The sequence below is a fragment of the Panthera uncia genome, unplaced genomic scaffold (genome assembly GCF_023721935.1).
Source record: "Panthera uncia isolate 11264 unplaced genomic scaffold, Puncia_PCG_1.0 HiC_scaffold_545, whole genome shotgun sequence".
NCBI lineage: Eukaryota > Metazoa > Chordata > Mammalia > Carnivora > Felidae > Panthera > Panthera uncia.
The window spans coordinates 1-27,004 of NW_026059699.1; the positions used below are offsets into that span (position 1 = coordinate 1).

Consider the following 27,004-nt stretch of genomic DNA (forward strand, 5'->3'; position numbering starts at 1 on the left):
CCTGTGCATCCACCCACCCATCCATCCATTCGTCTGTCCACCCACCAATGTACCCACACACCCATCCAGGAACTCTCCATTGAGCCCCCTGAAGCTGCAGTCTGAAATGGCACTTCACAGCCTGCTGTCATGACCCCCATCTATGACCCCCAACACCTGTCTTCATCTTCTGCCTTCTCCTCCAGGTCTGCAGTGAAAGAGAGGTCAGGCCCTCCACTATATTGCCCAGCTTCCTGCCTAGTCCCCAACACCTTGGGACTGGGCATTAGCTGAGTTCAGTCAAACCTACACCTCTTCTGGTGCTGGGTCCTTAGGCCTGCTTCTGAGCCCCAAAGCCTCAGTTTCCCGTCTAGTAAGTTGATGATCACAGTAGGACCTGCCTCCAAGATATCTGTGGGTGTGAAGAGCTTGGGCAGTGCTGTGCATTGTAGAGGCCAGAGGACCGTTTCCTTTGCATTTTATTCTTGGAAGACGGAGGCAGAGGGGGCAGGTGTCTGAGGGGCCGTGGGGCGAGCCCACTCAAGTACACACCCCCTTCTAGGCCATGTTTCAGAGTCAGGGACCCCAGAACTCCATACCCAGTGTACCTGCCCTGAGGGCTGCCAGCCTCTCCTCGGGTGAGCTCTTCCTCCCGCCTGCGGCCTTATGGGCTGCAAGGGTCAGCTGAGTGTCCACACATGTCCATGAGGCCCAGCAAGGAGTCCAAGAATTCCTGGTACAACCCTGGGTTCCCAGCTGCGGTCTCCATCCAGGGATTTGGCAAAGCCGTGATGGTAGGGGTGGGGCTGGGGTGCCCTGGGGGCAGAGGGCCAACATTGCCTGGGGGGCAGTAGGTGGGCTGGGCCTCAAAGAGGGAATGTGAAGGACCTCCCACCCTGGCCCTGCACTATTCCCTAGGGAGGCGGAGAAAGCAGATGGCCAGCGTGGAGAGGAAGAGGAGGGAGGCCTAGGGGTGGGGACCTGGGGGACAGTCTTCCCCACCTGCCCAGCAGCCACCAGAGCCAGTTGTGGGCTCAGGGGGGACGAGGGAATTTTGATCTGGGCAGTGCATTCCCTTAACTTTTTACTTTCGAGCTCGTATTTATTAAGCAGGAGGGTAAAACACATTTCACATCACAGTTTGTCAGCCTGGTTTGTAACTGGTGAGCATCCAGACATAGGGGATGGGAGCAGGGAGCTCCTTGCAGCCTGTAGGCTGTTCCTGGGACCAAGGGCTGCAGCCCGGACCCCACACTCTGGCCCACGTAGGCCAGAGGCCTGGTGGCATTGAGGGGAGGAGCATGTGTCTGGTCCTGGGGTCCTCAGTTTGCACATGTATGAAGTGGGGGTGTGGGGAACTGCATCAGGGGTTGGTGCGAGGGATGGAGTGGTGCATGAGCATCAGACCCAGGCCCGGTGCTGCTTGTGACGGTCAGTCCTGGCCTCGTCCCCACGGAGTACTGGGAGGCGCCGTCAGACCCACTGTCAGCAGGCAGGGACCTTGCTGGGTTCTGCGGTGATGGATGAGCCACAGGCTCCCTCTCCAGGGATTATGTGGAAGCGGGTTCTGGGATGGGTGTGCAGGGAAGACAGGGGAGGATGTGGCGGGGGAGGCAGGGGAGGGTATGGGGGGGAGGCAGGGGAGGGTGTGCGGTGTGTGGGGGGAAGCAGGGGAGGGTGTGCGGTGTGGGGGGGAGGCAGGGGAGGGTGAGGGGGAAGGCAGGGAACCTAGGATCTGGAACCTGGAACCTAGTTCCCTCGGTCCCCGTGGTCAGCTGAGGGGGAGGGGGAGGCAGGGGAGGGGGAGGAGGAAGGCAGGGGAGGGTATGGGGGGAGGGGGAGGCAGGGGAGGGTGTGCAGGAAGGCAGGGGAGGGTGTGCGGTGGGGGGGAGGCGGGGGAGGGTGTGCAGGGAAGGCAGGGGAGGGTGGGTGGGTCCCAGAGAGGCTGACAGTCCCCTGGGCCCTTCGTTGCAGTGCATCACCTCCTCATGGCCACGGCCTGCCGGGATGCCAACTCTGGCGCTCTCCTCCAGGAGCTCTGCCTCACCCAGTTCCAGGTGGACATGGAGGCCATCGGGAAGACGCTGTGGTGCGACTGGGGCGAGACCGTCAAGTGAGTGTCGTGTGGCCCCTGGCGGGAGGGACGTGGCTGGGGCGGGAGCCACAGGGTCTGGTGCAGGGAGCCCGCTCGCGGCTGCGGTGAGGGGTTCTTCGCCAAAGTCTATGGTGGCGGAATGTGGCCGTGGGCGAAGGAGGGCACCAGCGATAAGCGAGTGGGGGCGGGGGGAGGCCGTGTCCACAATGACCCGGGGCCGGGACGGATGGTGGGCCTTATACAGAGGGAGCTCCGGGAGGGAGGGTTCCATCTGGGCCATGTCTAGCTGAGACGCTCGTGGCCCATCCACGTGCAGGCGTGCGGGGGACAACAGAGAGCACCGTCTAGTGGCCGGGGGCTGAGTCTCGGTGGCAGGAGCCCCAGCTTGCAGGGATGGCTCCGCTGGTTCCCTCGGTCCCCGTGGTCAGGCTGAGGCTGTTATTCCCACCCTGTTTGGGGCTCCGAGCTTCATCGACCCTTCATGACCTGTGAACCCCCACCGAAGACAGCTGACAATTAGCCCCTTCCCCTTTGTGACTTCGGTTTTCCTGCCAAAGGGCCCTTCTTCCCGCCTCGCTGGGTTTATCCAGGGCCCCAGGCATTCCTCAGTGGGGTCGGGGGCTCTCCCCACCGGGGGCCCAGGCTCTTGGTGTTCTGGACCAGGAGCCAGAACTTGAGCATGATGGAGGAGGCAGGTGCTAGCATCAGAACAGCCTGTGCTTTAGGCTAACTGGCCTTCTGCCTCAGCAGAGGGATTTGTGTTTAAATTAAAGATGGCACGTTAATACGATTCAGGGAGGACACAGTGGGGTCCCCAAAGAAAAGCACTCTCCCCGCTTATCTTGAGTAAGTGACCACGGATTGGTACGGATGGCCTGCACACGGGTGGCTCAGCAGCCGATGGGGTAATGCCAGTGGTGTTCCCAAAGAAGCAGGGGTGACGTGGTCTTAGAAATGGGAGCCACCACAGGCAGTCCCCAGTAGCTCTCTGGATACAGACGGGAGTAATGATCAGTCAGACCAAAGAAGGTTTTCCATCCTTCGAGCCGCGGGGTAAAACAAAAAGGGAATAGAGGCAGGGCTGAGGGTGACGTTGCTAGGACATTTTAAGTTTATTTATTTATTTATTTATCTATTTATCTATTATCTATCTATCTATCTATCTATTTATTTATTTATTTATTTATTTAGAGATAGAGAGCAAACAGGGAAGGGGCAGAGAGAGAGAGAGTCCCAAGCAGGCTCCACACTGTCAGCACACAGCCCAACACAGGGCTTGAACTCACAAACTGTGAGATCATGACCTGAGCTGAGATCAAGAGTCAGACACTTAACCGACGGAGCCATCCGGGCGCCCCAGGACATTCTTTTATTTAAAAAGAAAATCAAGATATTTGAGGGAGCTGGAAGCAGAAGGTCTCATGGGAAAGGTATGTCAGCACGTCAGCTGAGGCCTGCCGGCCCAGGTCTGTGGTCAGCAAGATAAGAGCCTGGAGAGAGGTCCGAGTCCTAGTCCCTGGAACCTAGTACACACAACGTCACATGGCAAAGGGGAAGTAGATTACAGATGGAACTAAGGTTGCTGAGCAGGTGACTTTGGGGAGATTATCCCGGATTATCCGGGTGGGTCCGAGGTAAGCACAAGGGGCCTTAAATGGTCCCAGCGAGGCCTTTGGAGCAACATCAGACTGGCTTTTGTGTCCTTCTGACGCACCCTCCTGCCCATCCTTCTTTGAGCACCTCCTTACTTTCTGGTACCCCAAGATTTTCCAGGATCATCGTATACGTTTTCTGCCCCCTTCCCCACTCCCCAGAAGCAGCGGTTTCTTCAAGGAAGCCCTGGTTTCTTTTATTAAAGAATGTTGTTTAGGGGCGCCTGGGGGGCTCAGTCGGTTGAGCACCCAACTTCGGCTCGGGTCATGATCTCACGGTTTGTGAGTTCGAGCCCCGCGTTGGGCTCTGTGCCAACAGCTCAGAGTCTGGAGCCGGCTTCGGATTCTGTCTCATTCTCTCTCTGCCCCTCCCCGATTTGTGCTCTGTCTTTCAAAAATAAATAAATGTGAAAAAAAAAAAAAGAATGTCATTTAGGGGTGCCTGGGTGGCTCAGGCAGTTAAGCATCAACTTCAGCTCAGGTCATGATCTCACAGTCAGTGGGTTTGAGCCCCGCGTCGGGCTCCGTGCTGACAGCTCGGAGCCTGGAGCCTGCTTCGGATTCTGTGTCTCCCTCTCTCTCTGCCCCTCCCCCACTCGTGCTCTGTCTCTGTCTCCCAAAAATAATAAATAAAAACATTTTAAAAAGTTTAAAAAAAAACCCAAACTATGGAACTTGTTAAAAAGAAAAAAGAATGTCGTTTAGAAGCCAAGATACACACACACACACACACACACACACACACTCTCTCTCTCTCTCTCTCTCTCTCTCTCTCTCTCTCTCTCTCTCTCTCATGTCAGGAATTCACGTGTAACCAGGGAGACCTTACAAGCCCTGAGAGAAAACATGGGTGAGGTCTCCTGGAGCCTCCGTGGGGGGAAGGCTGAATAACAACGATATTTATTGTTACTGTAATAACAGTATTGATTTCAAGGAATCGGTTTATGGTTTATGCGACTGGGGAGGGGGGAGGGTCTGGCAAGTCCAAAATCTGCAGGCCAGGCCAGCACAACTGATGCTGTAGCCCGGGGGGGGGGGGGGGGGGGGGGGGGGGGCAGAGTTTCTTAACTTGCCCCAACGTAAGGCCTTTCAACTGACCGGATGAGGCCCCCCCACATCATCAGGGATGACCTCCTTAAAGCCAATGCATGGGAAGCAGGTCTCCGAAATTCCCCAGCAATGGCCAGATTGGTGTGAGATTGAATAACCGGGGGGTGTCCCCCGGCCAGGCTGACACAAAACCGACCGTCACACTGTGCTTTGTGTCACAGCTGTTCTCAAAGGTGGGTTCAGAGAAGCGTCGTCTCCCCTCATCCAGACTCTGGCCCATTACGCCCACCCACCGCCACCCACTCCCCGTGGGCGACCAGTCTCTCTCGTTTCTGTGTCCTCCTTGTATTTCTTTTGCACAGGTCAGCCGGTATACGAATTTTTCTCTCGCATCCTTTCTTACGTGGAGTGTATTTTACTATAGATATTCTTTTTGCACTTTGGTTTTGTTTCCTTTTTTTTCTTTTTAACCTAACAGCGTATACTGGAAATTAATTCTTACCAGTGCATGGAGAACTCCCTCACTCATTTTTACAGCTGGATAATATTTTGAGAGAGAGGGCGTGCATGCACGAGTTGGGGAGGGGCAGACAGAGAGGGAGAGAGAGAATCCCAAGCAGACTCTGCACTGTCAGCGCAGAGCCCGACGCGGGGCTCGAACCCACGAGCCGTGAGATGGTGACCTGGGCCGAGAGCGAGAGTCAGACGCTCAACCGACGAAGCCGCCCGGGCGCCCCGCCTCACCTCGTCTTCCAAGCACTTTCCTGTGGAGAGGCGTTTGGTGTCCCCGGTATTTTCTGATTTCAGATAGCGTGGAAGGGCACAGTCTCGAGCACCTGCACCTTCTTGCTGCTGGAGCTGTACCTCCAGGGTGGCCGCCTGGCATCAGAACCACGGGGACCGAGGCAAGAGCACGTTTTGGGAGGCACTGCCTGTGTCCCCCCAGAGGGGCTGCGGCCTCGGCGTCCCCACTGGCGGTGTGTGAGGGAGCTTCCCCGCCACCGGCCGGCGCCCTGCGTGGTCAGGCCTGCGTCCTCCCCACCCGATCCGCGAGAGACGCTGTCGCCTTCCTCCAGCGACGAGTTCACCTTCTGGAAGTTTAAGGGCCGTTCATCGATCTTTTCTGTGAATGCTTGTTCGTGTCCTTTCCCAGTTTCTGGTCCTTTGTAAAGAATTATTTTATTTTATTAAATGGATTTACTTTTAAGTAAATTCTATGCCCAGCGTGGGGCTCGAACTCACGACCCCAAGACCAAGAGCCAGCCGGGTGCCCCTGAAGAGTTCTCTATGTTAGAAGAGACATTAGGACCGTTGTCTGCAACACACGTGAGATGTGTTCTCCCCGCCTGTTAGCTGTCTTCTGACTCTGTTTCCCATGTCGCTGCTGCCCCGTCATCTTGTTGCCATCCAGCTGTGTGCGTCAGTGTTTTATCACCCCTGGGTCTGAGTCACGGCTGGGAAGCCTTTCCCCACACTGAGGTTCGAGAGGAATCCCCCGTGTTTTCTCTTCAGTCGCCGAGCCATCTGGACTGTATTCTGCGGCGAACCACAAGCGAATTCTGTCTTTCTCCAGATGAGCTGCCCAGTTGTCCTGTTTATTAGTGAGCCCGCCTTTGCCCCCAGTGAGTGGAGATGCCACTTTGTTCTATGTAATGCCCCTCTACGCTTTGCACCTTCATAAACAGTCCGTGTCAAACCTTCTTCATATTGCCTGCCTGTGCGACATCAGTTTCTTCTCCAGAACCGCCAATGGGACTTCACTGCCTACCGACTGCTCACTTACCACATTGTTACAGCTAGTGTTTGTTAAGCACCTACGGTGTGCTGGGCACCGTGTTAATCGGTTAACACGTGTCGTCTCACGGAAGTAAGCAGCAGCCGCGGGAGGGCAGAACACTTGTAATCCCCACTCTGTCTGCCCAGGGTCACAGCTGGCAAGGTCTCTTGGGGTCCAGAGTCTCAGCTCTTGACTCTCCCCAGGGGCACGAGATGGCTCCCTCCTGGTTCTCAAGGGTGGTGTGGCGATGCTCTGTCTTCACAGAAGTGGGCGGGGGGAGCGGGTGAATGACGGCCTTTCGTGGCCATCTGAGCCCCTGCCAGCATCCAGGGGGCCTGGTGAGGTCCGTCTGCAGTGGGACACCAAGTCTGGTTCTCGAGCCAAGGGCAGACTTTCCAGAGTCCCCTGGAGCCGCAGAGGTCTGGGGCAGGCAGGCTTGTCCGAATGATTGGGTGGAGATGAGAGGAAGGACCCAGAGAGAAGACCAGGCACGGCCGGGAGTGGGAGAGCTGCATGTACGGGCCGGAGACCCATCAGCATGAAGAAACACAGTGGCCAGCAGACGAGCAGGACCCCGAGGTGGAGGGCCCACAGGCGGAGAGCCAGACGACAGGCTGGTCCCGGGGAATTCTCCCAGCCCAGGCTGGAGGGCTGCAGGCCAGGCAGGTGTGGGACAAAGGGGCAGGTGCTGGGAAAGACCCCTCCCTCAGCCAAGCGCAGCTGGCGATGTCGGTGGGATCAAAGCGGCAGAACCGGGCGGTCTCTGGGCCTGGGATCCGGGCCCAGCCTAAAGCTGGGGGTGGACACCCCGAAAGTCAGGAGGCCAGAGGTCCCCAGTGCCTGCTGCCTGAGGTCATGGCTGTCGTAGCAACTGGGCTGGGCCCGCAGGTGACTGTGATCCGGCAGAGGGAAGTTCTGGATTCTACTCTGAAGTCAGGATTTAAAGCAGCTGCCGAGGACACGTGCCTTCCCACCAGGTGACAAATGCGAGAGAGGCAGGCTTCCCCAGCATGCAGGGTCTAGAGAGACGTGGAGAAGGTCCCCTGCGGGCACATGGGGGGCCGGCTCGTGCTGGCTGGCGCTCTGGCTCCCAGGCTCCCAGCTCCACCTCAACCCTGCTTCACTTAGGACCTTAGATGGAAACACTGGGTTATTTCCAAAGTACTTCTCAGCAGCACTGTGCCTCTTGGCTCAGAGATAGAAACTTCTTAAGAAAAAGCGAAGGGCTCACAAGAGCACTCAGGCCACATTCCAATAAGAGGACAGTGACCTGCTGTGGAATTGTGGGTCTGCTTTGTTTCAGCATGGAGCTGACCCTGGGACCAGGGCTGTCCAGCATGTTCTGCACGTAAATGGGTCCATGGCCCCGGACGCCGACCCCCGCTCCTCCAGTGGGAGCTTGGCTTGGGGCTGCTCCTGGGTCCTTTGTTTGGAGATGCCTGGGATTTTTCAGGCTCCCCTGGTGTCTGACCTGTCCCCGCACCAGGCCCACTCAGGGCAGATGGGCTCCGCAGGGCGGGCCCAGCCCGTGATTCCCAGGGGCCAGCTCATTAAACTGCAGGCCTGGTCTGCCAGTGGAAATGTAATTTAGAGCATTAACTGGGAAGATAATCTAATTTGGGGAGCTACAGAGAACATGGGAAAATGTCTCATCAGAAACTCTCATTTCCAGAGAGGTTCCTGTGGGTTTTGGGGAGGGAGAGAAAGAGCGGAACAGAGAAGGAGAAGAATCTCCAACATGAGGAACTCAAGTAGAAACTGGTTGTTTTTAAAGTCCCCGCATGTGGGATTTCCGCCCCCCCACCCCCCCAAGACAAAAACTGCTGGTGTCTTCGGGAGGCCGGGAGCCCTGTCCGCTGCCCCCCTTGGGCTCTGAGGCATCACGGTGTTCACAGGAAAGATGTCAGAGAAACAGGTGTAGCAACTTCCATGATCTTTCATCGGAGAACCAACCTCACCCTCATACCCGTCCAGGCGCCCCTCCTGTGCCTGCCCCGAAGCGGGTCGCCTCAGCACACGCGGTCTCCCCGGCCCGCCTCCCTGGGGAATCCCTCCCCGCCGTGCTGACCCTGCGCTGGGCACAGAGGGCCCACTGGCCAGTTCCGAGGAGGGGTCCCCAGCCCTGCCAAGTGGGGAGTGGCCCGGTGTGTTAAGCAAAGGACACAGAATACATGTGTCCCCGGCCAGTGCTGGGGATTCTGCCATGGGCACCCCGCCTAGGGACTGCAGTCCCCGGACAGGGCCCTTGACCCACCGCGGGGTCTCTCCCAGGGCGGCTGCCGTTCCCTCTGTGCCTCTGGAACAAAGGGCCTTCTTTGTGGCTCCCTCAAAATCGCCGAGGCAGGAAATTCTTCAGGACTCAGCAGTGATATCGGGACAGCTGCTTTAGTTTTGAATTGCAACAGGAACTGAAAGGGAGGCATCTTTCTGAAATCACAGAGGTCTCTCTGGGGCAGTGGCTGGTGTCCTCCGAGGGATTCTGGTTGCGCTCGGCCCCTCTCACCATGGCCTGGATGGGCCATGCCGCGGGTGCTCGGCAGGCCGTTCTCCAGAACCTGCGTCCCACCCACTGGGAGCTCCCGGGGCTCCATCCAGTTCCCTCGGGGGTCTGTGGGGCCGTGCGCCTGCCCTGGCCCCCAGAGGCCCCGGCACAGGTGCCCATCCCCCACCCCTCTGGCCGCCTGGGTCGGGGGGAGTCCTTCAGGTGTCTCCAGAGCACACGCTCACAGCCCCCAGCCCGGGCGCTGGAATCCTGACTTCCGGAGGCCTGCGTGCCCCGGCTCGCCCTGCAGAGGCTGGTTCTGCCGAGGCCCTGCCTCCTGCTGCCCGGCCGGGCCTCAGCCGGGCAAGAGGTGCAGGCGCAGCTTTCCAGGGCGCACTTGGGCCAGGGTGTGTGCCGTGGTCCGTCACAGCTCTGCGCACCTCTGAGCTGCTTGCCGGGTACCTTCCCCTCCAGCCTTCTTGGTGCCCAGCCGTGGAGGGTGGGACGTTCTCGTGTTGCTGGTGTCAGCAGCAGAAGGGAAGGACCAAGGACCCCCCGCCCAAGCTGGGCCCGGAGCTCCCAGCGCCACCCCTGGAATTTGTTAGGCCAAGGCTGTGACAGGGAGGCATGACGGGACTCAGTTTGCCGTGTGGGCAGAGGAAAGGGGGGGAACCCTTTTTGTCCACCCTGTTCAAAGACAGCTCCTCAGGCCCCCACCTAGGTGGGCGTCTTAGCAGAGCTGCTGGGGGCGGGGGGGAATACCGTATGCACGACCCCACAGCAGCAACAAGGGGGCCTTTCTGGGGGGGGAGGGAGGCAGAGGCCTGACAGGCCCTTCTACCCTGTGTCAGGTGCTCAGCCGCCGCTGTCCTGGGGGAGCAGACGGAGGGCCGGGCCAGTGGGACCAGTGCTGTGGGAGCAGGGTGTACTGGAGAAGGAAGGATTTGTCTCGGGCTTTGTGCGCCCAGATCTGTGCCCATAGAGGAGCAAGGTAAGGGGGTGGAAAGGTCTGGAAATCCACTGTCCTCCACCATGCCTGCAGAGCCAGCCCTGGGCAGGCAGATGCGGGAGAGGAGTCATAAGGACACGAAGTGTCATAGGGACACGCTCGGGGGAGATCCTCAGGTGGCTCGCAGCCCCACCCTGTCCCAGCCGCATCATCTCCCGGCAGCCAGAGGAATTGTCTTCACTTGGGGGGGCGGGGAGCCCTCACGGACAGCAGCAGCATTTCGGTCCGGAGCTGCCTCAACCGTGTGCCTGCCTCGTGGAGGGTTCTCGTGACGGTGTCAGAGGGCCTGTGCCTGTCCACCTGTTGGCCTGGAGGTTTGGGGGAGTGGGAAGGAGGAACCCCACTTCCTGCTTGAGAAAGCTCCTGGAAAAATGTGTCTGCAGAGGCCACAAGCCAGGCAATCCCCCTTGCGGTGGGGGGAAGCCAGAAGCTTCCGCTGGCCACACCCAGGGGCCACGGCACTGTCCTCGGCTTCCCTTCATGTCCACCGCCCGAGTCCTTCTGGCCCCGGGAGAGGGCACAGATGCTTCCCCAGACACGTGTCTGGGATGAAGTCAGGCCTGTGTGTCAGTGTGAAAGGTCAGCGGCCGGGCAACACTAAGCAGATCCTGGCTGTGAGCGGAGCGGGCAGGTGGGACGTGTCCTGGTGACGGGAACTTGTGGCCATATCCCTTCCACCCCCGCCTCCGCCTTGGACACGCTGCTGTGACTCCCCACTTCCCCACGGCCAGGAAAACCCCAGACACGTCCAGGCTGTGCAGACAGGAGTCTGCTGTCCGGGGCCGGGGGGCCAGGCTCGCTCACACAGGGCTCCCCGGAGCCCGCTCACAGGCGGCCCCCCCAGGGCCGTCTACACTGAGGGGCAGGGTGCGCGTGGTGAGAGTGATGAGAGGTAGGGGTGCAGCACAGTGGGTGTCACAGCAGATGTCCCCTCCTACTGCTGACCCTCAGCCCAGTGCTCACCCTGCTCCCAGGGTCTCCCAGGACCCAGCCATTCATCAGTCATTGTGTTGGTGGACATCTTTGGAGCACGCTTGGGGCCGGCGATGCTCAGACCACTGTGGTGGCCTCCGGGGAGCTGTGGCACCAGGCGGCAGCCCTCCTTCTCCGGGCAGATTTTGAGGACAACCTCCCCCAGGGCTCACAGGACTTCAGCCCTGGACGCTTATGCACAGGATACCCCGTGGCTCCCACTCTGGGAAAGGTGCCTCTTAGGTCTGAGTTCCCTCTTCTCCCAGCTAAAAAACGGAGGACTCACTTTCTTAAAAACACACCCCTTTTGGGGCACCTGGGTGGCAGTCAGTGGAGCCTCTGACTTTGGCTCAGGTCAAGATCTCACAGTTCGAGATCAGTTCATCATGATCTTCCAGGTCGAGATCTCACAGATCTCACAAACTCCGTATCGGGCTCACTGCTGTCAGTGCGAGCCTGCTTTAGATCTCTCCCTCTCTCTCTCTCTCTCTCTCTCTCTCTCTCTCTCTCTCTGCCCCTCCCCTGCTCTCTCTCTGTCTCTCTCAAAAGTAAATATTTTTTAATGGTTTTTTTTCATGTATTTTTGACAAAGAGAGAGACAGAGCATGAGCAGGGGAGGGGCAGAAAGAGAGAGGGAGACGCAGAATCCGAAACAGGCTCCAGGCTCTGAACCGTCAGCACAGAGCCCGACACGGGGCTCAAACTCACAAACCGTGAGATCATGGCCTGAACTGAAGTTGGACGCTCAACCGACTGAGCCACCCAGGCACCCCAAAAACAAATGAACATTTAAAAAAAAATGGGACGCCTGGGTGGCTCAGTCAGTTGAGCATCTGACTTCAGCTCAGGTCATGATCTCATGATTCGTGAGTTCGAGCCCTGCGTCGGGCTCTGTGCTGATGGCTCAGATCCTGGAGCCTGCTTCCGATTCTGTGTCTCCCTCTCTCTTTCTGCCCCACCCCCGCTCACACTCTGTCCCTCTCTCTCAAAAATAAACATTTAAAAAATTTTTTTAATAAAAAAAAAGAAAGAAAGAAAGAAACACTCCTTTTGAGTAGCAAGAGAAGGTGAGTGTACCCTCACTGCCCGGGCCAGGTGGACGTGGCCTCGCTTAGTGGCCAGAAGGCCAAGTTAACACGCCCTGGTGTTCCCACCCCAAGTCTGTTGAGCCTTTACCAGGTCTTTGCGATCTTTAATGATGCGGCTGTGAGAGCTTTGGTACATACGGCCTTCTGTTTTGAACTAACTTAAGAATTCTTGCCAATGGACTTACGTGCCGTGGACGTTCTGTGGTTCTCATAGGTTTTGCCCCGTTGCCCTTTGAAGGAATTGTACTCCTTTCTATTACCAGCCGCATATGAAGGCGTTTCCTCACATTCTCATGAGCCCTGAGTTTGCACAGATTTTCTGTTGGCAGGTGTACGTGAGATTTCCTCTTGTCCCATTTGCCCGCCTTTGGCTGCTGGGAAGGCGAAGTGATTCTTCTAGACTTGTTTTGCAATTTGTTTTTTCTCAGGTGCAGATCATCTGACCATAATCTTTGCTACTTACCTTTTGAGTCATTGGGAGTCTTTTAAGTCTGATTTTGCGAACTCTCGAACATGGTAGAGGTCAGCTGTCTGTCATTTTTGCCCTAATCATCTTTTCTTCAAGTTTCACTTGTGTTTATTTTGGTGACGCTTGTCTCCCGTGTTTGATTTAGCTATGCAGTTCATGTGTGTGCCCTCGCTCGCTCCCCAGAGGTCTGGAATTCAGGCACAGTCCTGTCTGTTGCAGAAATTCAATTGTCGCAATTCCAAGGGAGTCACATGGCCACAGTATTATGATCTGTTTCTGTTTAGTCGTTATGTGTTTTGAAATAACATTTATCTTCTTAAACACGCTAAGTAGTTACATTAAGACATGAATAAAATTTACTTCCTCCCTACCTCGATTAGGCTAACATAATTTGTTAAATAATGTTGCCTACCTCCATAGTTTGGTTATGCTTGATTTAATACTTAGTATGTTCTTGTGTGCATTAGAGTAATTTCAGTTAATTTTTTACAAAAAATTTTAATGCTTATTTTTAAGAGAGAGAGAGAGAATGAATGGGGGAGGGGCGGGGGGGGGGGACACAGAATCCAAAGCAGGCTCCAGGCTCTGAGCTGTCAGCACAGAGCCGGACGTGGGGCTCAAACTCACGAATGGTGAGATCATGACCTGAGCTGGTCCGACACTTAACCGACTGAGCCACCCAGGCGCCCCTCAGTTAATTTTTATGTATGTCTTGGGGCCATCCACCCCCCTTCGATCGCCATGGCCCTACAATATTTTCTACAATTTAGAAGACCTCATTCTCTCTTTGTGTGTTCATTCTCGTTGTATTTCACATTACCTTCTGCTTTCTTTGATGCGTTCTCTGCCTATTTTTCCAAGAGAACTAAAGAACCATTTTGCCAGATTCCGTAAGAAGTCACATTGAGGTTCTAGGTGAGATGGCCAGGCACCAGCCAGACAGCTAGGGAGGTGCTATCTGTCTGCAGGAATCCTGCCCATGAGGAGCGTCTCGGGGGCCCTGTGTCCTGAAGAACACGGCAGCAGGCCTAGTCAGACTGTTCGCTACCTTCCTGTGCCGTCTTTTAAATTTTTTTTTTAATGTTTATTTATTTTTGAGACAGAGAGAGACAGAGTGCAAGCGGGGGAGGGGCAGAGAGAGAGGGAGACACAGAATCCGAAGCAGGCTCCAGGCTCCAAGCTGTCAGCACAGGGCCCGATGTGGGGCTCGAATTCGCGAACCGCGAGATCGTGACCTGAGCCGAAGTCGGACACTTAACCGACAGAGACACCCAGGTGCCCCGGCTCACTTCTTTTTTAACGTTTATTTATTTATTTTGAGAGAGAGGGAAAGAGCTGGGGGAGGTGCAGAGAGAGAGAAGGAGAGAGAATCCCAAGCAGGCTCCACAGTGTCAGCACAGAGCCCGATGCAGGGCTCGAACTCACAGACGGTGAGATCATGACCTGAGCTGAAACCAAGAGTCAGACACTTAACCGACTGAGCCACCCAGGGGCCCCGAGAAAGCCCACTTTTTTTGTGTCCATTATTATAGGTCTTTAGAAAACAGACTATGTCTTGCATTGAAATGTCTTTTAAAAATGTTTGGCTTTCACTTTTATCATTTGCTTTCCCCTCTTTTTACCTTTTCAGAAAAATATTTGCTTCTTTCGCGAGGTAGAATTTAGATGCTGACGACATCATTTTTTCTCACCCCCCCCCCTTTTTTTTTAACATAATAAAGGCATTTAAGACCATGTTGTTTCTCCCTCGGGACCTTCTTCACCACTTTCTGCAGGTTTTGAGATGTCTGTTTTCTCGTTGTATTTTCTTACCACACAGTTATTGTCTTTCTTGACTTTCTCCTTCAGTTTTTTCTTTAGGCAGGTGTATTTTAATTCTCAAATGTTGCATTTCCATTTGGTTCTTAAGCTCTTCTTCTCTTGATAGAGTGATAGCACACAGAGTGAATAGTTTCTACTTTGTGTTTTTGTTGAGATTTTCTCTCAGATCTCTCCCACTAAGACCTTCTGTAAACACACCACCAAAACTTGAAAATGAAAACGTTCTGTTCTTTCTATTTCATCCCCCCACCCCGAAGCAGTGATTAATGCTGCACTGTCGTGCTATGCGGCTTCTTTACAGGTTTCTGAACTTTAAAAAAAATTTAATGTTTGTTTTTGAGAGACAGAGCATGAGTGGGGGAGGGGCAGAGAGAGAGAGGGAGACACAGAATCCGAAGCAGGCTCCAGGCTCTGAGCTGTCAGCACAGAGCCCGACGCGGGACTTGAACCCGCGAACTGCGAGATCATGACCTGAGCCGAAGTCGGTCACTTAACCAACTGAGCCACTCAGGTGCCCCTCTGAACTTTTTTTTATGTTTACTTGTTTATTTTTGGGGGTGGGGGGTGGAAGGGGCAGAGAGAGAGGGAGAGAGAGAATCCCAAGCAGGCTCCATGTTGACAGTGCAGAGCGTATCTCAGGTCTTGAACTCACGAACCACGAGATCATGACCTGAGTGGAGCTCAAGAGTGGGATGCTTAACCGACTGAGCCACCCAGGCGCCCCTGAACTTTTTGCATATGATAATGCAGTAGTGGATTCTTCAATCCTAATCGTGTCGGCATTGTTTCCATTTCGCTTTTCTGGAAGGCTTTTATGCATATCTTTCACTCTACTTTCATAGCATTTAGACTCCACGTTATCCTGCTGCTGCCATCGACTGTGAAACACCGTTACAGTTCTAGGCACACGTGATAGTTTTTGCTCTACGTTATCCTTTGCCTCGTGTTAGCACAGAAGCACTGGTCTGTCAGCTCCTCGAACTTTGTCGTTCTGTGTGACTACATCTCTTGCCAACAGCTTACTGCTGGATGTTACGTTTTCATATAACATAGAGTTATGTATGTTATATAAACTCTATAGAGTTTCATATAACAGAGCGACGAGACTTGTACCAGAGAAAACGACATCGTATTTGTCCTTTCTGTTCGATCTTCAGGCACGCCGTTTTTTGTCTTGATTTTTTACATTTCCACCCTGATTTCTTTTTTCTTCGTATGGTTAGAACATAATGTCTCTTCTTTTCTCTTTCAAGTGAGGTTGACGACTGGAAAACTCTTTTTCACTCAACCAGCCATGAAATGAAACACAGATCCTCTGATAACGTGTCGCTTTTCTTACCGTGTCAGACCACGTGCTTTGGCCTCCCCTTGGTGAAGGGACCAGAATCCCTGGGTTTTGGGCCTCCTCAAATTTCGCTTTGTGTCTGTCTCTCTCTCTCTCTCCTTTGATTTGAACTAATGTTCTAAGACCCGGTTTTTCGGGGCACCTGGGTGGCTCAGTTGGTTAGGCACCTGACTTCTGCTCAGGTCATGATCTCGCTGTTCATGAGTTCGAGCCCTGCATCAGGCTGTCTGCTGTCAGTGTAGAGCCCATTGGATCCTCTGTCCCCAGCTGTCTTCACCTCCCCTGCTTATGCCCTCTCTCTCCCTCTCTCTCTCTCTCTCTCTCTCTCTCTCTCCCTCCCTCTCTCTCTCTCTCCCTTAAAAATAAACATTTAAAAAAATAGTGAAATAAAACCTGCTTTTTCCTTCCTATCCTCTATTTTGCTTTTATTTTTTACACTGCGTTGTTCTGACTTTTGTCGGTAATAACGCTGGTCTGAGAGGTCTTGGTTACTGACATCTGCAAATAGCCTGTTAATTCAAACACGTCTTACTATTTTTAACCCCTCGTTCCCTTTCACGTGTGTCTTTTAAATTCAGGCGACTATGTGAAGCAAATCCTAGAAATAAAGCCTTATGAGTAATCCATTCCCGGGAGTGAAACATTTCTACGGAGCTTGCTTTCTACATGAGTGACAGCTTGGCGGGGGGATAGATCTGTGATGAGCAGCCTTGTTTTCTGAAGCTCACATAGCTTTTGTTCTGTCGTCTCTGGGTTTTTATTATGTGGTCAGAGAAGGCAGAGGGATTTTTACTGATTTGTTAAGTGTGGCCTCTTCCTTCCAGAGTGCCTGCTTGCAGGTGGCTGGACCCAGGGACCGGGAGGGGGCAGGGAGGGCGTGGGGCGGGCAGGATGTGGACCCACGGCCCCTGGAATTAGGGACCGCCCTCGGGGAGGCTCTGGGAAGCTTTCCAGACATACCCTCAGACCCTGGGCAGCCAAGACCCCCAGGGGCACAGGCTGACGGGCAGTTTCTTTGGGTGCAGGCCAGGGGAATGTCAAAGACCCCCTCCAGAAAGCCAGGTGGGGTGCAGGTCCTGTGACATTTATTTCTCTGTGTTCCCGTCCTCCTGGGGTTCTGGGCTGCTCCACGGTCCGAGTATGTCTCCCAGGGTGATTTTGAATCACAGAGAAGCACCTGTGTGGACAGCCCTGCCCTGCCCCCTACAGTGGGTGTCGCCCTGAGCTGCGACCTCCGACCTCCGTAGGATGGGGGCAGCAGGGGTGCGGATGGCGGAGCCTCCTAGACGAGGCAGCAAGTGGGTAGGGCGTGTGGGTGGGGGTGAGCCCGCTGCAGGGGCCCCTGTGGGGAGGGGAGAGCAGGGTCCCTGGGGAGTCCAGTGGCATCAGGGGGACAGTCTCTTGGGCAGGACAGGCAGAGAGCAGCGGGACCAGGGTGGGCTGCACAGAAGAGCCCTTCCCTCCAGTGGCCCGCGTGGCTTCACAGGGATAATGGCCCCAGGGTTTCGTGTCCAAATATAGCGTCCCGGCTGTCCGCCTAATCCTGGGACTCGGACATGCACACACCCACCTCCCAGCAAGGGTGCGAGCGGCAGCCTCACCTTCCTAGACCTGGTGTCTGCACGGGGGTCCCCGGTCTCACCAGGGGCCACAGCTCAGTGACCAGCCACAGCTCCCTAGTTCTCAGACGCCTGTCGGATCTTACAACTACAGCTATCTCTCTGAGCTGCCGGCCCCAGGAGCCCGGTTCCTGCCCCAGCCTGTTCTCCGAGGAGGCCAGTGCCCTCGCCCGCCCCGTGAGCCCTGTCCTCGAGGAGCCTGCCCTGGCAGCCCCCGGGGCGCTGCGTCTGGTGCCAGAGCCATCTGCACGCAGAGCCAGGAATGGATTTAGAAACCTCTGCCTGCTCCTGGCTTGAGCAGAGGCACCGGGAGCTGCCGGGCACGGAGCCACAGAACAGGAGCGGAGGAGGGAGGCTGAGGAGGCAGGCCCCGGGTGGGGACGGGGTGGCCAGGACGCCTCCTCCCCAAAAGGGGCTTCTGGGGGCGAGCAGGGGAGACAGCTCCCTACGTGGAGGAGCCAGGAAGACGTGGGTCAGACCCCCGGGCCACCTCCCTCACTGCCACCTCGGGTCACCCACGCAGGTCACCTCGGCGGCGCCTGTCTTTAAGGAGAGGATAGGAACGCCGGCTTGTAAAGCTGCTTCTCCGATGGGATGACATACATGGGATGTATGTCCTAGTCCCTCCTGTCCCGTGCGGAGCAGAGAGCCCAGCCATCAGCAGTCCCGTGTGGAGTGTTGCCCTCGGCTCTGGGGGACGTGTGGGCGTCCACCCACACCTAAGAGGGTCCCCGTTCTGCATGCCCACGGCTCCCTGGATGGCTACCGTGTGGCCTCCTGAGTTGCAGGGTGCCCATCGCCCAGGGAGACGAGACTGTCCCTGGGGCCCAGCAGCACGTGCTCCCGGCAGGAGCCCACGGCCCCTTGTGCACAGGCTGACCAGCCCGGCCACAGCAGGACAGCTGGAGAGGAAGCGCCCGCCCCTCCGTGCATCTCTGCAGCCCTGGGTCCCCAGCGCCCCATCTCCCAACACGGTACCTGCAGCCCCCACGGGCCCGCTCCTAGAGCCGCGGGCGCTTCTCTGCAGGCCGGTGAGTAGCTAGTGCTCAGTGTGCAGACCCAGCAGAGGGAATGTTGGAGCCGTGCTGCGGCCTGACTGGTGCCAAGCTCAGGAAACGGGGGCTCGGTCGAGAGCTGCCTGGTGTGGGGCGAAGCTCTGTCTGCCGACACTGGTGTCCCCTCAACCGACAGCAGTCGCCTTAACTGGTGACGCCCCCCTGCATGGGTCTAGGGGAGCGGGGGGCCCTCGTGTGCGTTGCCTCCCTGGTCTCCAGCTCAGCCCTGGGGCCGTCTTCCCAGATGCAGATGGCACCGCTCAGGGACACCACGTCTCCTGCCTGAGGACTCACCGCGGCCTGGCGCGTGGCATCCTTCACGGGGCACCTGGCGGGGGTGGAGCCTGAAGGAAGCCGAGCCCCACACCCGCCTGGAGGAAGGGATGCCCCTCCCCATTCCACACATGGCCCCACGTGGCCCACACACGTTGCTTCCAGGTGGCCTCAACCAGCCTGGATACAAAGCTGCGGAATCTTCTCAGGGAGTCTCCCGCTGCTCCCCCAAAGTGAGCCTCTGGGTTCCAGGTCCAAGGGTGGGCTGTGGGGCTGGCACGGGGACACAGGGCTCTGCACGTATGGACCGTGGGCCTGTGCTCATGAGACCTTGTGTTTGGGGACCTTGGGCCCAGCTGCAGACCCCGTGTCCAGGCAGGCATCCCCAGAGGCCCCCAGGGCTCCTCTGTCCCACTTAGGACCGCCCAGGGTGGCCCAGGCGGGAAGGGGCAGCACCCTCCTCTCCCTCCTGGCCCAGATTTGAGGAACCGGGGCTCCGGGTGGGGCCCGGTGAGGGCTGCAGAGTTGCAGGCACATCAGCCTTGGGCACTGAGCCCTGCTGTGCGCCCACACGGGGGACAGGGTTCCACAGGGAGCCGAGAGGAGCTGCCCTGCCCTCCTGAGGTCACAGGCCAGCGGGGACACAGAGAGCAGGCAGCTGCAAGGGGCTAAAGAAGGAGGGAGCATCACGAGACCCAGAGGACTCAGCCGGGGCAGGGACCCCAAAAGTGCCAGGCCCGAGTCCTGGGTTTGAGGAAATACAAGTCCATAGGCAGGGAGCCAGGGACCCCAGACAGAGGGGGTTTCCAGACGGCAGCCGTGGACCTCCCCTGCCAGGCTGCTGTAGAAGGAGGCTGCTGAAAGAAGCCCTCTCCTCTCTAGAAGGGGAGCCATGAAATGCTCTCCCGCCGGTGGGGGGGGGGGGGGGGGGGGGGGGGGGGGGGGTCACTTCCAGAGGAAACGCCCTCAGGGCCTTGTCTGTGCAGCAGCTTCCCAGGCCAACGCCCGAGAACTGACGTGAAATGCCCCCAGAAGCCTGTCTTTCGCTTCCCCATCGTGGGGTGTCTCGGGGGAGGGGAGAGCCAGGCTTCAGGCCAGGAGAAGAGAAGCCCAGAGCCCAGCGGGGTGGGAAGGCGGAGCGGTGGCCAGAGGAAGCCACAGAGGGCTGTCCCGTGTCTTGTTTTCCACAGCCCAAGAGCGGCGGGGTCCTTCCAGGCATCCCCCCCGAGCCCCGTCTGCTGACGCACGCCCTGGATGGGCCGCGGGTATTTCTGGAAAACTGTTGCCTCGTAGCCAGCAGAGAAAACCCCGGCCGGTTTCCATGTGTCCCCCTCTTCCCTGGAACCCTCCGCTCAGTCCTGTTCTTTCTTTCCTGAGAAAATGGCATCTGTCCACCTGGCTCAGCCAGTGCCCGCTGGTCAGGGGGGTTCGGTTTAGACAGGGAGCTGGCATCAGAGATGTGACGTGGGATTTCCCTCCACCATTCAGCGGGCTTTCCTGGGCAGCCTGTCGAGGCGTTTGCGTGCTGTGTGGACCGGAGCATTGCTGCAAACCTCACAGCGTGGGCACGCGGCGTGCTGTGAGTCTCGGGCAGTGATGGCACTGCCGGTCCCCTGTGCCCCCTAGGGTGATGCGTTTGCCAACATGGGCGGGGTCCCTGTTCTACTAAGGAGTTACACTGTCGTAGGAGCCTCGGAAAAATTCATCTCAAGGTACGCATTTGCGTGCAACGGTAGCCACTAACGTCAAAGCCTTCTGTGTCCGAGCACCCTGGCGGGTCAGCCCTGGGCCAGCAGGGAGGCACGACTTCTAGCGCTTGACCTCGTTGGTGTGGCCTGGTTCGCTCGGATCTATCTGAGCTAACTGGCCGAGGGAGGGCTCGATGGTCTAGCATCCACCTTCCCACCTCCAGCTGCAAACCCCAGGCGTGCGGAGTGAGTTCCAGGGGCTCCGTTGACTCAGCAACCCCCCCCCCCCCCCCCCCCCCCGCCCAGCACACGTTCCCAGGCCGGTGCCAGTGAAATGTTTTAAATCAGTGACCAAGACGTCCTTCTGCGTCCCCGCAGCGGCAAGAAAAACAAAAGATGCCCCGTCCTGTGCTTCCTCCAGGCCGGAAGGCCGGCCTCCCAGCTGGCTCGTATGTGGGTCTGCGGGAAAAGTACAGCACGAGGACTTGCTTAGCCACCGCCAAGGCCGCTGGCCCCTCCTGTCCGTGGTCGGAGGCCCCTTGTAGAGACGAGCTGGCCTGGCATCCTCACTCCACGCCTGGCGCAGCCTAGGGCAGGCCGGGTCACCGCGTGGCTTTCTGTCACCAGAGGAAGTGGCCCCAGCCCCTCCCTGCTTCGGAAAGGCTCCACGTGACTTCGAAGTCTTGGGTGGGGGCCCCCAACACGAAAGGCGGAAACCACAAGGGAGAAGACAGGCCTGACCAGTTAAGAATGAAGGAAAGGATTCCTGCCTGTGATGAAAACGCCCCTAGGGTTCCAATCATACCATGCACGCCCTCGGTTTGGGAGAGGTTTTTATCATGTTGAGAAAAGAACCTGTTTGTGATTTACAAGGTGGTTTCTTTTTCATCAGAAACGAATGTTGAGTCTTATCAAATGCCTTCTCAGCTTGTATTGGAATGGTCGCGTGTCCCTTTCCTTGGACACGTTGAAGTGTGATTTTATGCTAAGTTTGAAGCATTCCCGAAATGAACGTGGCCTTAAGGTGCTCTGTAGGACTGGCTTAAATCTGCAAACATCCTCTGTCGTACTTTTGTGTCATTGATAAGTGAATGTAGAGGACATCTGTGGCTCCAGGGCACGTGGGCAGGCCGTCTTAAGAGGACTGGGATCAGGATTTGCTAACCCTGTAAAAGAACGGGGGAACTCAGCGTCTGCCTCTGTGGTCTCGAGAATTTGAAAGAATTACCTGAGTCCAGCACCTTTTGTGGAAGTAATTCTCTAATAACATTTTTCATTCTTCTTCTCAGACTTTCTATCTTTTAGGTCTCTGTTTGGTCATTTGTAGTTTCCCAGAAAGCATGCCAACTCAAGGATTTCCCAAACTTTAACATACATTTTTTTGTATGTTACTCTCCTATACTTTGGGTAATCCCCTTCTGGTGGTTTTGTACATTGACGTTTTCTCTCTTTTTTTTTTTCAGACTATATTATCCAGAGATATGTCTGGTTTCATTGTTTTCTAAAGAATCAGCTATTGAACTTACGTATTCGTTTTACTTCTTAAAATATCACTAAATATTACTTTTTAACAATTATGAGTGCATTTGAATTATTTGCCCTTTGGAAAGTTTTATTTTGTTGTTCTTTTAAAAAATGTCTTGGGCGCCTGGGTGGCTCAGTCGGTTCAGCGTCCCACTTCGGCTCAGGTCATGATGTCACGGTTTGTGGGTTCGAGCGCTGCGTCGGGCTCTGTGCTGACAGCTCAGAGCCTGGAGCCTGCTTCAGATTCTGTGTCTCCCTCTGTCTCTCCTTCTTCCCTGTTCATGCTCTCTCTCCCTCTCTCTCAAAAATAAATAAATGTTAAAATAGTAATAATAATAAAATGAAATTTAAAAATGCCTTGATTTGGAGACTTCACGTATTTTCATATCATTTTGTGTAGTAATAAGATAGTTTACAACAGTGGATTTTTCTCATAATTCAGTTTTGCCTCCATCCCCTTAATTTTTACACATAGCACGCCATTGTTTTCTTAATAGTCTCTGATCGAATTAAGTTCTTGTTTGACTTCAATGTTATATGCATGCCCTTTCATTTCTAGAGATTTTGGGGTTTTTTTTAAATTTATCCTTTTCTTACTAATTTCTAGTTTTTAATATTGTAGTCAAAGAATACTGACTTAGAGTTTCCACTTTGGGAATTTGTTGTTTTTCTTTGCTGCCTAAATTGAGTCCGTGGACTTGAAAAGCTTGTTGACTGTAGACTAGAAACTTCACATGCAGTCCCTGAGTCAGGCTTCTTCACTTGGCACTGGTTTTAATTTGCTTAGTAGCCCCGAAAGGGGTGTTGAGGTCCCTAGCGTAGGGGTGCCTGGGTGGCTCAGTCGATTGAGCAACCGACTTCAGTTCAGGTCATGATCTCACGGCCTGTGAGTTCGAGCCCCACGTTGGGCTCTGTGCTGACAGCTCGGAGCCTGGAGCCTGGAGCCTGCTTCGGATTCTGTGTCTCCTTCTCTCTCTGCCCCTCCCCCACTCGTGCTCTGTCTCTCGGTCTCTCTCTCAAAAACTTGGGGCGCCTGGGTGGCTCAGTCGGTTAAGCGTCCGACTTCGGCTCAGGTCATGATGTCACAGTTCGTGAGTTCGAGCCCTGTGTCGGGCTCTGTGCTGACAGCTCGGAGCCCGGACCCTGCTTTGGATTCTGTGTCTCCCTCTCTCTCTCCCTGCCCCTCCCATGCTCATGCTCCGTCTCTGTCTCAGAAATAAATAAACATTAAAAGTATATTTAAAAAAAAAAAAAAGTCCCCAACGTGAAGGCGTGGTTGACTCCGGCTTGTGCCGCCGGCACCTGTAAGTGATCTGTATACCGCGGGGCTCTCATACCGCTGTCTCCGTGTGAATGTCTCTGTGCTGGGCTGTGCCATGGGCACCCCTCCTGCTGGCCTCCTGTTCCATACCCTCTCTTCCTTCAGCTTTGGCTCCCCTTTGCCCCTGAGGTGACTCTGTCAACAGGGTAAGCGGGATTTGGTCTTCTTCTTACACTGTCCCCCTCCCCCCATGGTGCTTGCAGGCTAGTTGTTGAGACCAAGAGCGAGTGAATCCTCATGTGAATTAAAGTACAAGGACAAAGTAAGACATTTATGAAGGAAACCCCACTTTACCAGGAAGCCGAATGAGGTTGAAGCATAAAAAAAAGGCCTTTTTGAGGAAGTGACATTCGAAGGAGGAGCAGAGTTGGCCTGGTGAAGATGGGGTTAAGAGCCTTCCGAGGAGAAAGAGCAGCATGTGCAAAGATCCTGAGGCAGAAGTACCAGCCAGTGTAGCTGGCCTGTGGCCGGTGAGAAGGAGAGGACATGGCTGAGGGTGGGGGCTACGTGAAGGCTTTTGAATTCAGCACAAGGAAGGTGCAAAGATGCGGATAGTAGGCTGGAGGTCAGGAGGAGGGCAGGGGTGAGACAGCCAATCATGGACTGAGCGCAGGGGTGCAGAGGAGAGGAGAAGAGGGAGGGATTTGATGGCTGCCCCTGACCAAGCTGGGTGGAGTAGAAGAGAAGGGGTGCAGAGAGGCCAAGGCCTCTGGCCCGAATTGTGAAGGAAGGTGGATGCTGGTGTTAGCAAGGTGGGTCACAATAACCCACCGAGGCAAGTCACTTCTGCCTACTCCTGGACACAGTGACAGGGCCACAGGAGGGCAGGGACACCCCTGGAGGAGGTGGGGAGAAGTCCATGACAACTCAGGGGCTGGGCAAGGGCTCCCAGGGGCTGGGAGCTGGAGCTGGGGGCACGGGCAACCTGGAAGCCAGGTGTGGTGACAGCTGGATGTGGACGGGACCCAGCTTCCGTTGGGGGTGGGAGGGTCACAGCAAGGAGTCTGTGGAGTGTGGACGCCCCTCCCTCCGACCAGGGAGGTGGGGAGGACCGGGGAGCCTCTCCGGGCGAGGTCGCTCCAGGCGATGGAGGGGAAGCCTCAGGAGCCCTGATGGGGGGTCCTGGGGGATGTGACTGCACGGGAGGAGCTGACAGGCCGGAGAAGCGTCCCCAGGGGAGGAGACCACAGAGAGGAAGTCCCCAGGAGGGACGCCATCTAGTGGCCTCGCCCTTCCTGCAGGGGGGCCGCTGGAACTGGAGGGGCCTGGAGGTGGCTGGTGGGATGGAGTTAGGCACCCAGGGCTGTGAGCCTGAAGGGGGAGGTGCAGAGAGCGGGGAGGCTTTTAGAAGCCGGTTCTTGGGGCGCCTGGGTGGCGCAGTCGGTTAAGCGTCCGACTTCAGCCAGTCACGATCTCGCGGTCGGTGAGTTCGAGCCCCGCGTCAGGCTCTGGGCTGATGGCTCGGAGCCTGGAGCCTGTTTCCGATTCTGTGTCTCCCTCTCTCTCTGACCCTCCCCCGTTCATGCTCTGTCTCTCTCTGTCCCAAAAATAAATAAAAAAAAAAAAAAAGAAGAAGCCGGTTCTTTCCTGGCAGTCCCGTTGTTGGCTGTTTTCCATGATTAGAAATTCGCCGTGAACATCTTCTTAGATTACTTTTGTCTACATTTTATGTTATTAATTTCAGATAATTCCCAGAAAAGAAATACTGGGCCAAAGGGCATCCACACTTGTGAGGTTATTGGCGCATATCGCTGAATCGCTTTTCGGGAAAATGTTTACCGGTTTGTCTTCTGTTAGCAATGACACAAGGACCTGCGTCATCTCACCGTACCTTCCCCAGCGCCAAGCGTTATTTTTAAATTTGGACATTCGCTTCTTTGTTTTTCTTTCTTTCTTTTTTTTAATTTTTTTTTAAATTTTTTTAACGTTGATTTATTTTTGAGACAGAGAGAGACAGAGCATGAACGGGGGAGGGGCAGAGAGAGAGGGAGACACAGAATCGGAAGCAGGCTCCAGGCTCTGAGCGGTCAGCCCAGAGCCCGACGCGGGGCTTGAACTCCCGGACCGCGAGATCGTGACCTGGCTGAAGTCGGACGCTTAACCGACTGAGCCACCCAGGCGCCCCTTTTTAAATTTTTTTTAATGTTTATTTATTTTTGAGAGAGAGAGACAGAGCGTGAGCAGGGGAGGAGCAGAGAGAGAGGGAGAGACAGGATCCGAAGCAGGCTCCAGGCTCTGAGATGCGGGCTTGAATTCACAGACCACGAGATCATGACCCGAGCCGAAGTTGGACGCTAAACCGACTAAGGCACCCAGGCGCCCCTCTTTGTTTTCCTTAAGAGTGGGGTTAAACTTTTTCTGGGCTGTGTATTAGTCATTTGTATTTCCAGAAGGGCTGTTTAGCCGAAAGCGTCATGGGTACGGCTCTGGGTCTCACACCCACCTGCCCTCCTCGCCAGCTATCCGAGAGCCTCCCCGCCGTGTCATCAAGCATTTTGACAGGCCCTTTGGGCCAGCGCGGGGCAGTCACATTCACCCCCAGCTGCTGCTCCCCACGGCAGGTGCATGGGGCTGCGGGAACCCACGGTGGGGGGGGGGGAGGAGGGGCGCGTGGTCCCGGGTGGATGGGTGAAGCCATTGATGCGGATAAAGTGAACCTAAGTCCAAAAGTGGCTCCTCCTCGGATTTTGGATGCTTAGACTCAGGTGGCCTGGTCTGCTTTTGTTCAGGTTTGTAGAACGAGAAGTGACTACTTTATAAGCCACACGCCAGTTGTTCAGAAGGAAGGGATGAGGTAACATCCACTTATTGAGCACCTGCTGTATGTGGGGCCCTTGACCTCATTTCACTTGATCTGCCCAGTAACCCTGCCAAGTGGTGTCTTCATTTGCATATAAGGAGGCCAGGGCTCGCCCGGATAGGGGGAAGGCGATCCCAGGATTACTCGGGATAGGCGGCGGGGCTGGGATTTGAATCCAGGTTTTGGGGTGCCAGGGCCCCAGCTCAGGTACTCCACATCAGGACCAGTCAGGGCTACCTGGGGGACACCAGCGACCACAGTGTCCCCAGAGCAGACACCTTGCCTGGGGCAGGAGTGGGCATCAGCCTTCTTGCCAGCGAGGAAACAATCATAAGTCTTGGTGCCGGGAGCCTTGACTTGGGACCCAGACATATCGGAAACTCCCACCATCGTGTTCAGGAACATTCCAAGCAAAGTTTGCTTAAAGGCCCAGAATAGAAAGTCCTTGCCACACACACACACACACACACACACACACACACACACACACACAGGATAACTGTTTGGTTATGTGAGGACTGAAAATAGAGGGTTAAGGCAAGAATATTTTTCATGATTATTTTGGGCCCTTCAGTCAGTACTGTGTTCTTCTGAAGAGAAGAATGTCTACACTCTGAGGGGAATTCTCTTATCACCCCCTTGCTGACAGGGCTCCAAATATTTATTGAAAGTTTCAGCTGTCACTTCTGTATAAATAAACAGGATGTGGACGGCTGACTGCATGTTGGAGATATTTTTAGACGGCGGTGGCTTTGCAAAGTGGAAGATAACATTTCAAGGAGAAAGTGCCGGATCCCAGAATAGCCCACCCCGGGCGCTCAGCCTCCTCGTGGCCTCCGCATGGGGTCTGTAGGGTCTCATCTCCTGGGTCAGGGGCTCCTCCCTCTCCTGGTTGGGGTGGCAATACCTCTTCCTGGGGGCGTCCCCGCTCCTCCCCCAGGCACAGAGGAGGGGGGGCAACGTTTAGGACGGCGTGTCTGTCCTG

The 27,004-nt window shown here is 55.6% G+C and overlaps 1 protein-coding gene across 2 annotated transcripts in view; it reads left to right on the forward strand.

The window, feature by feature from the left end:
- Positions 1-1,958: 1,958 nt before the first annotated feature.
- Positions 1,959-27,004, forward strand: part of LOC125918204 (receptor activity-modifying protein 1-like) — a 36,332-nt gene continuing 11,286 nt past the window's right edge. For both annotated transcript variants that reach the window (XM_049624236.1, XM_049624235.1), the window contains exon 1: positions 1,959-2,092. In XM_049624236.1, coding sequence (XP_049480193.1) covers positions 1,968-2,092 — 125 coding nt within the window. In that variant the 5' untranslated portion in view covers positions 1,959-1,967. The remainder of the gene's footprint in view (positions 2,093-27,004) is intronic.